At 41.1% G+C, this 15,941-nt stretch overlaps 1 protein-coding gene across 1 annotated transcript; it reads right to left on the bottom strand.

Moving 5' to 3' along the window:
* Positions 1–9,780: 9,780 nt before the first annotated feature.
* LOC139458470 (uncharacterized) lies at positions 9,781–10,782 on the bottom strand. The gene has a single exon (XM_071239908.1). The coding sequence runs from the start codon at positions 10,780–10,782 to the stop codon at positions 9,781–9,783; it is 1,002 nt and encodes a 333-aa protein (XP_071096009.1).
* Positions 10,783–15,941: the final 5,159 nt, after the last annotated feature.

The following is a 15,941-nucleotide window of genomic DNA, read 5'->3' as shown; positions in this document are numbered from 1 at the left end:
CTCACACACAAGGTACATCACACCATAAACCTCTCAGGATCAGTTGACAACTTATACGACCATTGTTTAATGTCTTTTGTTATGACACGGCCAGGGATCAAATCCCCAACTTTCAGCTCTCAGGGCAAGAGCTCCATCCACTTGACCATGGAGGTTCTCCCTAAGCACAGGGGAATTGCTCTGGCACTGATTCATCATCTCACAAGGTAGCGAACTGCCACATCACGAAACACAGACCTTGTCATTCTGCATGCTACATCTTTTGATAGAAAGGTCTAAAAGGCAGCATCCAAACAAATCACTGACTACATCTTGGCATGTTAACTTGTCAGTCAGTCAAATTGTTTTCATATTTTTATTAACAAATTTAAAAGCTAGCCATTAATATTCAAAATCATTTTGAAGATAGTTTATATTGTGACATGTCGAGAATCTCATACTGATTTCTTTTGACATTAAATATGTTAACACAAGTCAATTAAAGCAGCAAGACTCCTATTCTTGCTTACACTTTCTACTTTTATCAACAAATATTGACAGTAGCGGGTGACCTCACCTTGGTGAACACTACCAAGCTGACTGTCATTCATTTTCCGATAAATGTCAGTATGTCACGTGATTACGTTGTTAATCAAGCAGAGACATACATCGATTCAGGCTATGAATGATGCAGGCTTTGAAGCCAGACAGATCATGTATATGATCACCGAAATGAAGCGTTCATTCGAAGCTATAACAGAAAATGCTCGACTCACCAAAAGAAATCACTGAGCTCCACACTTTTGTGTATTGCTACATTAATATCAACCCGCCAACTTTACTGGGTGCAACTTTTATTTCATGCAAATGACATTGCCGTAGCCACCATTTTCTGCCATTTGTAAAACCAAGGGATGTCACTCTAAATGGAATGTTTGGGACAGATGACGTCATGACGTCACGACTCTCCACGTTCATATAGTTCGCTTTAGATAATTATAGTTTGATGTTTAATGGATTATTTTGTTATGATTTATGTATCTGTCAATATAAGGATTGAAGTTGTATTTGTTGACGTTCATCAGGTGATGAAGACAGTGTGTCATGTGAACAAATTTACCATGAAGCGCTTCAACAAATACAACTTCAATCCTTAAGTGTTGATTATGTGACATTTAAAGTCACAAGTATGGTAGTCTCTATACATCACAAAAATATCAACAGAAGTCAATTAAAGTTGAAAAACTCCTCGACTATGGTGGAATTGGAATTGGAATTGGAATCAAATCAAATCAAACTCACTGATCACTTAATGGAAGCTTCTCATAGATATGTTTTGTTCTTATTTGATCCATACCAGAAATGGGAGAAGAAATATTATGCCCAGTCAGCAATATTCAGACATACTATGCCATCTTTTTTTTGTAAATAATCAAATCTGGGTCAGTGAACCAGTTAATGACACCTTGAGCAACAATCAAACAGGTCAAACATTATATACATCCAATCCTCATTCAGACTGTCTTCTGGTCTCATGGAGAGAGCATCTGCCCGGAAATAATTTCATGCATGATAAAAAAACACACAGAACATCAACATACTGTCCCTTTAAAACCCGTCCCATCTCACCTTTGACTCACTCAACGACTCTGGGCCTGCCATGTTTTTAGATTCCAAAGGGTAAGCCATGACACATGCACTGCAGTGGAGCTTTAACCAGTATGTCGTCCAATTTCTGCAGGAAGTGCTTCAATACGTCCATGTTGGCATAACATGCACAACGATAAAAAACACTGTTTCTTTGGTAGCTGCTCATGTTTGCTAATGCCATGGAAAGGAAAAGATTTCATTGATTTTCTAGACCTTAGAAAAACTGGCAAAACATACAAAGCTGACATCAATAAAAATTCCAATTCGTGTACAGTACAGGGGTTGCTGACACAGTCAGGGTCAAGAGATGTGGGGATTCGTCCTGATTGAAATGACACACAAACTGTTTCCTCAATACAGGAAGTACAAAGTAATGCAGCTACACCAACCATCATTTAATGACCAGCGATCAGGGATACAAACTCACAACAGTTGCCAAGGTTTTCTACTCATTTGCTGATGAATGTTAAAGATTTCATATGAAAAGACATGGTTGAAATTTTCTATGCAGTACAAGTAAATCAACAATTAAAGAGATTTTCTACTTTTATCAGTCCACCTCCGTGGTCAAGTGGTAGAGCGTCCGCCCGGAGAGCGGAAGGTCCGGAGTTCGATCCCCGGCTGCATCACACCAAAAGACGTTAAAAGATGGTACTTGTTGTTGCCTTGTCTGGCGCTCGGCATTAAGGGGCTGAACAAGGACTGGTCAGCTCGGAGGCTGTATACTGTGTCTGAGTTGGTTATCCCTTTTTAACTGCGGTATGGTATCTCAGTGAGCTAGGACTATGAATTGGCATCAGTCCAAACTAGTAGAAGCAGCCACACACACACACGTGCATGCACATTGCTATATAAGTGCAATAATCTTGGACGCGAAGTTAAACCCCATTTCACCTCACCTTCTACTACTTATCCACAAGTGTTATATTTGATATGAAAAGACATGAGGTTCAGATCTTATTTATCATGCATCCAGCACCATTCATAATCATTAAGTACGAACACAATTTCTTGACCATGTTGAGACCATTTACAAATGATTACAATTAGGGCTGGGATGGGTAACTTGGGTACCGGGGTCGGGTGGGCACTGAGTAGGACCCGGTTACCCAGAGGACTACCCTGACCCATGGTTAGTCACATGATACATTGTTTAAATGACAAAAATGATTTAAAACTCTATCGTTACACTGATGTTCACATTTCTTTCTGACTATGCACCCATTCCATCTGAATTTTATATTTTTGAATCAAGCAAAACTTCAGTCAACTTCATTGTGCACAACCAGATCATTTTATATGTGTACCTAAATAAATTCTACCAGGGCTATGGTGACGGTCAGACAAACTTTACCCAATCAGACAGTTTGTACCTATCTCTTGAGACCTACAGCAGGTTTAGGGTAGGGTCGGGTAATAATCGGATGAGTACCCAGGTAATCTCGTCCCAGGTCTAATTACAATGCATCACTTTCAAAAAACTATATCAAAATACACTTCTATAATTCGGTTGAAACATTTTTGGTCTAGACATTTCAGGTAAGAGTATGGTATCTATAGGAATGACTTCAAACATACTGTTTTATGTGTGTTCATAAATTAAAAATTGTTGAATGAAAAGCCTTTCTCTTTTACGCCATGGAAGGAAAAGAAGCCGATTCCAGAAGCCCCAGGCCTCAGACAAGCTGGCAAAACAAGCTGACATCAAGGATTTCAATTCTTGTACAACACAGGTAGACAGTCAAGAGGCAGACAAAGGGGGATCTGCCTTGACTGAGAACATAGACAAAATGTTTCCCTTGTACAGGAAGTCCATCCCAGGGAATAACCCATGCAGCTAAACCAACCATCATATGGTGATTAGTGGTCAGGGATGCGACATCACGACTAGCATAAATCTGGTCAAGCTTCTTCCCAGTGTGTGACATCTTCATTACCTTTCGATATCATCGCTTCCACCAGCGGCCATTATTAGAATCTGGAAAATTTTCCCTCTAACCCCAAATGTTGTGACATGTATATTTTTGTGTATGTCTTTGGGAATGCCATCCTAGTGAATTGGAAAAAGATTTACAACTGATTTACTATTTTCCAAATGGATTTACATTTGTTTGTAAAATCAGATTGGTTTGAGATTGCAGACAATATGAAAAGTGTCCAACTCCTCTTTGCATTCTTAAAACTTATGACATAATAGTTCAAATAGAAATAGAAATTCAAACTGACAAAAAAAACAAAATAAAACAAAACAGCCGAGGGAACAGTATTGACATCACAACTGTCATCATTTGTTTGTAAACGTAACGGTCAGTCGGTCACGAATTCAACTTCATGCATGTTCGTGGCCACCTAGCAATATCTACAAAGTGGGGAGCTATGACTGGTGACAGCAATAGGATAGAGAACTTTAACACACGTCCACAAGTGCCCTTGTATACCAGTTACTTTGGCTGAACAAATAGACTATCATTTAAGCCATTGTAATGGCCAAAACATTGTAATGCAATATACCGTATTCAACATAATAAGCGCCCAGGGCGCTCTCAAAATTAGAAATAGGGGGCTCTTATTAGAATACAATTTGGGTGAAAAACAACAGAGTTGAAAGATCGTAAATTTCGTGACAGCCTGAAATGATACAAAAGAAAAGTCTGTGTGTATTATATATTTTTCAAGAATTTAATTGCCCATAATTAAGGGTGCATATCTCACACGAGTGTGTACTATACACGAATAAATACGTCTTGTGTACATTGATCAATTGGAAGGAATTGGAATTGTTCACTAGCCAATATATTAGCAAATATCACCGTGGGCGCTTTATTAGAGCGGGGCGCTTATTACGTGGAATACAGTATTGTGATACGGTACTGTGGTATTGCGATATATGTATCATTATGTCACATGATTTCAAGTGTTTGACATGATTGACACTGAACGTAAAAGCCGATCATATTTTACACATACTAAAGAAAATATGACTCACCATGGTCAGTTGCCACCATTTGGTAGTCATGGATACAGAGGAGATAAGAACCCAAGAGAAAAAACACGTCTGAAAATCCACTGTTTTGTTGATCAATTTGTAGAGAATGCATGCAGTCGTACACATATTGATAGATTAGTAATAAAACAGAGAGAAAAAACACAAAAATAGTAACAATTGACCTATTGGCATCCAACACTAAAAAGTGGAAAAGATGATCAATTTGAAAGTGTCAAGTTCAATACTTTGATGAATGCGACTGATATGCTGATCAGTGATATTGAAAAGACCAGCATGCAATATTTTTAGAAGTCTTCTGTATTTAGTTCCCCACTGCTGAACAACCAGACTTTTTCACACACAATTTTTTTCCCATTAAATTATAAAAAGTCTGGCCAAACACTAAAATGTAAAGCTAAATTAATATCTCAAGACTTGTCACAGAGTCAGCATGTTTCTACATCCCACTGTGATATAATAGATGTGTCTGTTGATACAACTCACTAAGATCTGTAACATTATTGATGCCGCGTTAAACAATAATCACTCACTCACTTCAAATAACGGTATTACCTCCTACTCGTGTTATTTTGAGTCGTGAACCTTTCTCGGTACCTGTGTAATTTGGTTGCTATAGCAACATGGATTAGGCAGAAAACTCAGACGAAAGACATCCAGCCAATAAAGACTGTAGCTCACCTCCCTAAATCAAGACTTGTTTCTTGCTTTACAATTTTTGTATGAAATGGTTGATAGGTGAGCGAGTGAGTCAGTTTGATTTTATGCTGCTTTTAGATATTCCAGCAATTTCATGTTGGGGGACACCAGAAATTGGCTTCACACATTGCATCCATGTCGGGAATTTAACCAGGGTCTTCGGTGTGACGAGCGAACGCTTTTTAACCACTAGGCAACCCGACTGCCCCGATAGTAGGTGAGAAATGAAAGGCAAGAAAGGGATTATCTTGTTATGTTGTCACATAGACACAGAATCACGGGTCATGACGTCAAAGGGAAAGTATGTCGATGGTCCTATGTGTTTTTAAATCATGCATGAAATAATTTCTGTTTGACATCAAATGCCTGAATCAATTCCCAAACCAAAACGATAGAGCTCTGCAAAGTGAAGCCGACAGCGCAAGTGCTGTGCAGAGTAAACTGGCTCCAGTCATGCTTTATATTAGAGGCATATTGAACAGAAAGCTTGTGTAGTTTTCTTACAAATGAGTAATGAAATACTAATTGCCAGCTTGAAAACAATAGAGGCCAGTGTTTATCAAAGCCTAGAATACAACCTAATAATGCCTCAGTTGCATGAAGCTAATCACTCTCCTACCCAGAGTTCCTTGCGGCCAGCCTGGTACCTCTGTCCAATCATCACATCTAACACAGTCCATTCATGTGTTTTTCATCTGTTTCATTTAGAATGCCTACATCACAGCCCTACGGAGGACTGACAATACTTTGATGTGTAAAGCTATATTGTCATGCACCTCACTGTCACAGTTGTAGTAGCATATCTATAAACATATATCTATATAATTATGCAAAACAATATGTAAAGACTTGCATTAGGCCCCTCTGTTCTTATTTCATAAGTAGTACATTTGTTTCCAAACAAGAGATTACAGTCACATGATAAGTCAAGACATGCAGTGTGGTCACTGGAGCTGGAGCTGGAAAGGTTTCTCGGGGAATAAGGCTCTTGTTCACCAACAATGCTTAAGAATGGTCGATATACTTTAAACATACTTTATCCATAACAGTGGTGAAAAGTGCTCAAATAGGTTGACCTCCTTTCTCAATTGGATACAATAAAGCATGATTACATTGCAGGTATTCAAAATCAATGTCTGTTTTTCAGAAGACAATTTAATGTTTTGAAGTACTTTGACAGTGGATTGTGGGACAATGATCTATGGGACATAACTGCAGGACCCAGACATGTAGGAAAGGTTGAAGGTCTCAGTGATGTATAGGAAAAGTTGCAGGTCAGTGACATGTGGAACAAGATGTAGGTCAGTTAATTATTTTGGCCAAGTTGCGGGTCCCAGGCATGTGGGACAAGTTGCAGGTCACTGACGTGAGGGACAAGGTGATGGTCACAGTGACATGTAGGAAAAGTTGCAGGTCACTGACGTGAGGGACAAGGTGATGGTCACAGTGACATGTGGGAAAAGTTGCAGGTCACTGACGTGAGGGACAAGGTGATGGTCCCAGGCATGTGGGACAAGTTGCAGGTCACTGACGTGAGGGACAAGGTGATGGTCCCAGGCATGTGGGACAAGTTGCAGGTCACTGACTTGAGAGACAAGGTGATGGTCCCAGGCATGTGGGACAAGTTGCAGGTCACTGAGGTGAGGGACAAGGTGATGGTCCGAGGCATGTGGGACAAGCTGCAGGTCACTGACGTGAGGGACAAGGTGATGGTCACAGTGACATGTGGGAAAAGTTGCAGGTCACTGACGTGAGGGACAAGGTGATGGTCACAGTGACATGTGGGACAAGTTGCAGGTCACTGACGTGAGGGACAAGGTGATGGTCACAGTGACATGTGGGTCAAGTTGCAGGTCACTAACGTGAGGGACAAGGTGATGGTCACAGTGACATGTGGGACAAGTTGCAGGTCACTGACGTGAAGGACAAGGTGATGGTCACAGTGACATGTGGGACAAGTTGCAGGTCACTGACGTGAAGGACAAGGTGATGGTCACAGTGACATGTGGGACAAGTTGCAGGTCACTGACGTGTGGGACAAGGTGATGGTCACAGTGACATGTGGGTCAAGTTGCAGGTCACTGACGTGCGGGACACGGTGATGGTCACAGTGACAGGTGGGTCAAGTTGCAGGTCACAGATGTGTGGGACAAGGTGATGGTCACAGTGACATGTGGGTCAAGTTGCAGGTCATTGACGTAAGGGACAAGGTGATGGTCACAGTGACATGTGGGTCAAGTTGCAGGTCACTGACGTGCGGGACACGGTGATGGTCACAGTGACATGTGGGACAAGTTGCAGGTCACTGACGTGTGGGACAAGGTGATGGTCACAGTGACATGTGGGTCAAGTTGCAGGTCACTGACATGAGGGACAAGGTGATGGTCACAGTGACAGGTGGGTTAAGTTGCAGGTCACTGACGTGCGGGACAAGGTGATGGTCACAGTGACATGTGGGTCAAGTGACATGTGGAGCAAGGTGAAGGTCACAGCGGCATGTAGAACAAGGTGAAATGCAGTGAAATGCAGAGGTATTACTAAACTACATATTTAACATTCTCTTACTGACTGAATACTAGGATGTAATTTATGATTATTTTTAGCAGGGTGGACTATTTCTACTTCTACTACTTGTCTAGAACAAGAGGTTAAAAGAAACAAGAAGCTAAAAACACACAAAAATACCACCAAACACTGAAGCTCACCTTGTCAATAATTTAATTTGTCAGAAGAAGCACCCCATTAAAAAAGCTGTATGTGATTGTTAGGTCCCAAGTTCCCCATATTTACCATAAGGTCCAAAATGAGGAGTGGGTGGTTACAATGTGTGACCTGGCTGATAGTGTGTTCATGCTGTCATCCACTAGTTTATCTGGCCCAGACAGAATGGGACTCAAAGAGTTTCAATACTTCTGAAGGTTTTACTCAAGCATGTGTATATAGTTAAAATCATTGGAAAAGATATGTTAGAATCACACATATTTATGTGAGTGAGTGAGTGAGTGAGTGAGTGAGTGAGTGAGTGAGTGCTAGGCTACCCGATCGCCCCACACATATTTAAGGCTTCAACCAACTAAAACAGACCCCCATTTTTGTTATCGGACATAGACATTCTCATCTGAATTCCTCTATTTTTCCTGCAAGTTATTTTGCAGAAGCAATACGATAACACTGACCATTTTAACAATATTCAAGATTATGCTGATTGTGCACAAACTAGTTAATTGGAGTATTAGAAATGTGCAATTATATACATGCAGTAAATACTTAGTTTTGTTTATAAATTCTAAAACACAATCTAAAATCTGAACTCAAGCAAATGTTGAAGTTATTACTTAAAGTAACATTTGGGCAAAATTTAGACTTCCTCCCATATCCATATCCTGAACAGGTCTGACCTCAATCCTGCCATCAGTGACCTCAATCCTGTAAAACTGCGACCTCTAATTTGTCTGCTTAATAGGTGGTAACAAATAACCCGTCCATCAATTTCCTTCTCAATAACACCATTAAATTATTAGTGACAGTTAATTAATTCACCATAGTTAATGAAGCGCAGATCAAAGGTCATGCTTTGGGGTCAAGGTCATTGTCCAGGATCTTAATTTTCATCATGTCTGAAGCCTGTCTGACAGGGCTAGTACAAATACACTGACATTAACTTAATGAAATCACTTTGTAAATAGCAAGGACATAAGGTCATTGTTGTGGTCGAAGATAATGAAATCATAAGCACAAAGTGAGGGGAAATGGGGCTTAATGTTGTGCTTATTCCACTTATATTGTGATGTGTGCATGCATGCTTGTCCTCGGTCAGGCTAAAGTCGTTTTCACAAAGCTAGCCCACTGAGATACCATGCTGCAGTTTAACATGGATACCCAACTCAGACACTGTATACATAGTCCTTGTTTTATGGCCGAGCACCGTGCAGGGTAAAAACAAGTACCATCTTTTAACATATTTTAGTGTGACGGCATCGGCAGTTGCTCTTTTCACTAAACCACAGAGTCTTTATTAGGACAATGCTCTAGCTATACTCATCTTCTGTATATCATGATTCAGCAACAACATAATGTGGACCATCCAAAGTTTCTGGTATTTTCAAATAGGGCTGGGATGAGTCCACATCTACTCGACCTCCTAATACCCGACCCTACCCAGTACCTGCTGTAGGTCTCAAGGGTACATAATGTCCAATTGGGAATTGTTTTACTGGAGCCCTGGCATAAACTATTTAGATACACACATAAATGATCTCATCTTGCATGCAGGAAAATGACTGAAGCTCTATCTTTACTCAAGCAAAAAGGAATGCAAACATTAGCGACTTGTGGTGTAACTATGGGGTTATAGTAAATTTTGGTTATAAAACAATATATCACGAGACTAACCAAGGGACCCGATTACCTAAGTTAAACGTCCCAGCCCTAATTTCAACATATGTTTCTTAAAAGCCTATCATTTTCAGTGCCAGATCCAGGGAGGGGGGTTCACGTGGTAAATGGGAGTTCCTGGGGTTAATGTAGTGCATGGGGGTCATGGGGGTCCTGTAGTGCATGGAGTTCCTGGGGGTCCTGTAGTGCATGGGGTTCCTGGGGGTCCTGTAGTGCATGGAGTTCATGGGGGTCCTGTAGTGCATGGAGTTCATGGGGTTTCTGAAGTGCATGGGGGTCATGTAGTGCATGGGGGTCATGGGGGTCCTGTAGTGCATGGGGTTCATGGGGGTCCTGTAGTGCATGGGGTTCATGGGGTTCCTGAAGTGCATGGGGGTCATGTAGTGCATGGAGATCCAGGGGGTCCTGTAGTGCATGGGGTTCCTGGGGATCGTGTAGTGCATGGGGTTCATGGGGTTCCTGTAGTGCATGGGGTTAATGGGGTTAATGGAGTTCATGGGGGTCCTGTAGAGCATGGAGTTCATGCGGGTCCTGTAGTGCATGGGGTTCATGAGGGTCCTGTAGTACATGGGGTTCATGGGGGTCCTGTAGTGCATGGGGTTCATGAGGGTCCTGTAGTGCATGGGGTTCATGCAGGTCCTGTAGTGCATGGGGTTCATGTAGTGCATGGGGGTCCTGTAGTGCATGGAGTTCATGGGGTTCATGTAGTGCATGGGGTTCATGGGGGTCCTGTAGTGCATTGGGTTCATGAGGGTCCTGTAGTGCATGGGGTTCATGCGGGTCCTGTAGTGCATGGAGTTCATGTGGGTCCTGTAGTGCATGGGGTTCATGAGGGTCCTGTAGTGCATGGGGTTCATGCGGGTCCTGTAGTGCATGGGGTTCATGAGGGTCCTGTAGTGCATGGGGTTCATGCGGGTCCTGTAGTGCATGGGGTTCATGAGGGTCCTGTAGTGCATGGGGTTCATGCGGGTCCTGTAGTGCATGGGGTTCATGAGGGTCCTGTAGTGCATGGGGTTCATGCGGGTCCTGTAGTGCATGGGGTTCATGGGGTTCATGGGAAACTGGTTAGAAGCGACAGAAAGATCTGTATAGTTATTTTAATTAATCTGGCCTTAAATCAAAGAGAAAGAGAAAGTACATATCATTTTATATAGAGACTGTCAAAATAGAAATTTATGCAGGAAATGTTAAGCAAACATGTCATAAAATGGTTAGTTTCAGGAGAATTTATTCAAGAAATATGAATAAAACAAACTTAAGTAGTTTGTTTTTGGAGAATTTGTTCAGGAATATATATCAAAGAAACTTGTATTTATATGGTTGATTTTAGGGGCATTTATTCCGGAAATATTAAGGAAACATACTTAAATAGCTGGTTTTAGGGGAAGTAATTCAGGAAATATTAAGGAAATATATACTTAAATATTGTTTCGGGAGAATTTATTCAGAAAAGTTAGTTTTGTTTATAAAATCTGAAACATTGTGTGTAGAATTTTTGGAAACTTTAGAATTGAGCTCATGATGGCCTCCCTGCCAGTTGAGGATTATTGCTAAAGGTGGCATAAAACTATATTCACGCTCCCACCCACCCACCTACTCACCATGATGAAAGGGGAAAACATGTTAGGAGGTTCTGCAAAAAAATGGTCAAACATTGGCAAAGTTAAAAGAAGCTCATTCAGTGAAGTGATATATACCGGTACTCTAGGATTAAAGTTAAAATGAAATCTACTATTTCAAACCCAAACACACCACAAAAAAAACATGAGATCAGTACGTGAGTGAGTTAGGTTTAATGCCACTATAAGAAAGAAGACAAAAATAATGGTAGAGGGAACCTATAACTTTGAGATAAGGCAACAAAGTCTTCACATTGGACCAGGGTGCCATTGTACAAAGCGAGCTTAGCGCTAAGGTGATCATAACTCCCATACCTTAACATAGACTTATGACAGTCCTAGTGCTAAGGTTGTTTTGTGCAACGACACCCAGGTCACATTACAGGAAGACATCTGAAGATTATGACTGTCCTTTATTGCATCCATTAAGATTGTCTTATTATCTTAGCGCTAAGACTGCTTGATGAAATGGGAGCCTGAGCATAAAGGTATTCAAGGACATGAACTGAAATATCAGTAATGGTTCTCCCTTCCTGGAACATAAAACCATTTTACTGTGAATGAAGCATTTCCTCGTACAATGGATTCCCTTTAGTGTTCAGAATTAATTATTGATTGATCGATAATGAATAACAATTGATATGAACCAGCTTATGATAACCATCTCATATTGAATGACATCGTCAATAAAGATTTACATCAGATGTTGATGCAAATATTCCACAATGTATTTGCATCAATATCTGATGTCGATCAATGAGAACATGTTACCCCTAGTAAAGCATCATCAGGGTGAGTGAGTGAGTGAGTGGGTGGGTGGGTGGGTGGCATGGTGAGTGAGTGAGTGAGAGAGTGAGTGAGTGAGTGAGTGAGTGAGTGAGTCGGTGGGTGGGTGGGTGAGTGAGTGGGTGGGTGGGTTGGTCGGTGGGTGGATGGGTGGCTGAGTGAGTGAGTGAGTGAGTGAGTGAGTGAGTGAGTGAGTGAGTGAGTCGGTGGGTGGGTGGGTGGGTGAGTGAGTGGGTGGGTGGGTTGGTCGGTGGGTGGATGGGTGGCTGAGTGAGTGAGTGATTGATTGATTGATTGATTGATTGATTGAGTGAGTGAGTGAGTGAGTGAGTGAGTGAGTGAGTGAGTGAGTCGGTGGGTGGGTGGGTGGGTGAGTGAGTGGGTGGGTGGGTTGGTCGGTGGGTGGATGGGTGGCTGAGTGAGTGAGTGAGTGAGTGAGTGAGTGAGTGAGTGAGTGAGTGAGTGAGTGAGTGAGTGATTGATTGATTGATTGATTGATTGATTGAGTGAGTGAGTGAGTGAGTGAGTGAGTGAGTGAGTGAGTGAGTGAGTGAGTGAGTGAATGAGTGAGTGAGGGAGGGAGGGAGGGAGTGAGGGAGTTGGATGTTTGGGTGTTTGGATGAATTTATTCACTGCCATTTTCAGAAAGAAATACCCACACATCATAGTGCCATTGCATGGATTACGAATACACCATCAAACCACCAAGGAAAGTTTTGAACTGTCATAGTCGTTCTTGTATTTCATCCTGTTTAATCTATGAAAGTAGATACTTTTCAGAGTAAAAATAGCTAGCATTTATTGATTTGAACTATATTTTCTATCCCTGAATAGTGAAATGATACATTCAAACCTTATTTGGGATTGACTCGGAACAGCTGACAAGGAGTGAACAGTCGATCCCTATTTTTCCACTCCTCTGAAGAACAAGGGTACTTCATTTCATGGCCTTTGTGTTGGTTATCTGGCATATCAAGATCTATTACCTACCAGGTGATATTTGGCAACTGTTATAACTGCTTTATCAAACGCTGACTTCATAGGGTGCCCAGTGATATTTGGCAACTGTTATAACTGCTTTATCAAACGCTGACTTCATTGGGTGCCCAGTGATATTTGGCAACTGTTATAACTACTTTATCAACCGCTGACTTCATAGGGTGCCCAGTGATATTTGGCAACTGTTATAACTGCTTTATCAAACGCTGACTTCATAGGGTACCCAGTGATATTTGGCAACTGTTATTACTACTTGATCAAATGCTGACTTCATAGGGTGCCCAGTGATATTTGGCAACTGTTATAACTGCTTCATCACACGCTGACTTCATAGAATACACAGTGATATTTGGCAGCTGTTATAACTGCTTCATCAAACGCTGACTTCATAGAATACACAGTGATATTTGGCAACTGTTATAACTGCTTTAACAAACACTGACTTCATAGAATACACAGTGATATTTGGCAGCTGTTATAACTGCTTCATCAAACGCTGACTTCATAGGGTGCCCACTGATATTTGGCAACTGTTATTACTGCTTCATCAAACGCTGACTTCATAGAATACCCAGTGATATTTGGCAACTGTAATAACTGCTTCATCAAATGCTGACTTCATAGGGTGCCCACTGATATTTGGCAACTGTTATTACTGCTTCATCAAACGCTGACTTCATAGAATACCCAGTGATATTTGGCAGCTGTTATAACTGCTTCATCACACACTGACTTCATAGAATACCCAGTGATAGTTGGCAACTGTTATAACTGCTTCATCGAACGCTGACTTCATAGGGTACCCATTGATATTTGGCAACTGTTATAACTGCTTCATCACACACTGACTTCATAGAATACCCAGTGATAGTTGGCAACTGTTATAACTGCTTCATCGAACGCTGACTTCATAGGGTACCCAGTGATATTTGGCAACTGTTATAACTGCTTCATCACACACTGACTTCATTGAATACCCATTGATATTTGGCGACTATTATAACTGTTTGAGCAAAAAATGTCTTGACAATATTTATGATATATAAGTGATATTTGTCACTGTTTCGAGTGCAGCTGTTATGACCTAAAAGGGTACTGTTATTTTCCACAATAATTAATGATTTACACAGCTGTTCCAAGTGTAATCTCTTTAAAATCAGATCTTAGCTCTTGCTATCACAAAACAAAGATCTGAGAACATCCCATCCAGGTCACGCCAGAAGACCTTTCATGACTTTTGATTGACCAATGAAATGACTAACATGAAGTCAACATTAGCCAAGCAAAATGCAGCTTTCTAGAGCTATACCGCACAAGTTTCAAACAGGCAAATATGCTTTGAAAAATGTTTGAACAATTGTCAATTCTAAATTTGAAAACTGAACAAAAGAACACTTTGAAATGTCTAATAGATGGCTTAGATTGTAAGGCTGTACTTCCCATGGGGAATACAGAGTCTCTTCCATTCAAATGTTTATCCCACCGAAGCAAGAGTTCGACAATTATTTTGACGAATTCAGTCATAAAACCCGTAAATGTCGTTTGAATACTCCCTGTAAGAAATTTTTAAAGTTGCATGATTACAAAACACATTCTTATTTTCACTTTCTTGATCTGGTAAGCGATGCTCTGATTGGTCGGATAAAAGGCCATTCTGACGTGACCGCTTATGGGGAGGTCCTCAGATCTTAGTTATATGGTAGCGTGAACTAAGATCTGAATTTAATGAGATATAATATACATAACACTCTGTCATTAAAACAATATTGCTGTGTATTGTTTCTTCAACCCCTGAACCTACAACTTGTAAACAATGTATACATATACCACACAGGGTGTGAGACCATCTGGCCTCTCTTGCACTCACACAGGCAATGATTAAACTCATATCCTGAGCCCCCCACAGAATTTCGAAAAGCATGTACGGATTCGCAGGAGGTATTCTCGTTTGTTTCTGTCTAATCAGCTGATTATTGTTTTCCCTTAAGACCTATTTGTAGTCGGAGCCTCTGTGGCGCGTCTTGCTAAATGGCTCAATCTATACCAGTTTCACATATACTGCATTTGGGACTTATTCTAAACTCTATTGTTGAACTCAGCTTAATTATCTCCATGGTGTTTGAGGTGTGGTGAAATTGGGTTTAACGTCGCGTCCAAGATTATTGCACTGACAGCGACGTGCATTCACGGTTGTGTCTGACTGCTTGTACTAGTCCAGACTGATGCCGATTTATAGTGCTAGCTCACTGAGATACCATGCCGCAGTTTAACATGAATACCCCACTCAGACACAGTATACTGACTTCGAGCCGACCAGTCCTTGTTTAAGCCCCTTAATGCCGAGCGCCAAACAGGGTAACAATAAGTACCATCTTTTAAAGTCTTTTGGTATGACGCAGCCAGGGATCGAGCCCCGGACCTTCCGCTCTCCAGGCGGACGCTCTACCACTAGACCACGGAGGTGGTCGCACTGGTGTTTGAAGATATTCAGATTTATTCCACGTACTTTACAATGTGAAATTCTCTATATGGGTTGCTATGTAATCGCGTCAAAGAACCCCACAGCGATTCATGGTTAGAATAGTTGGTTTTTACTGGACACAAAAAAGTTCCTTTCTGGTAAAAAATGCACTCAACGAAGTTGTCAATGAATGATGTGCAGTTATATGACATTAGCAAAGTGTTTGAAAATCAGTCATAATAAGGTTGAAATTTGTTGATGTGATGTTAATTTTAACACACTAAAATCAATTGAACCATGCCACATTTTACAAACTAGGAACCCCTTATGTTCTTCACATGGACCCCAA

The sequence above is a fragment of the Haliotis cracherodii genome, unplaced genomic scaffold (genome assembly GCF_022045235.1).
Source record: "Haliotis cracherodii isolate W230 unplaced genomic scaffold, xgHalCrac1.p SCAF_13, whole genome shotgun sequence".
Lineage (NCBI taxonomy): Eukaryota > Metazoa > Mollusca > Gastropoda > Lepetellida > Haliotidae > Haliotis > Haliotis cracherodii.
Note: the sequence above shows the minus strand (reverse complement) of the source record. Positions and strands in the feature narration are given on the sequence as shown.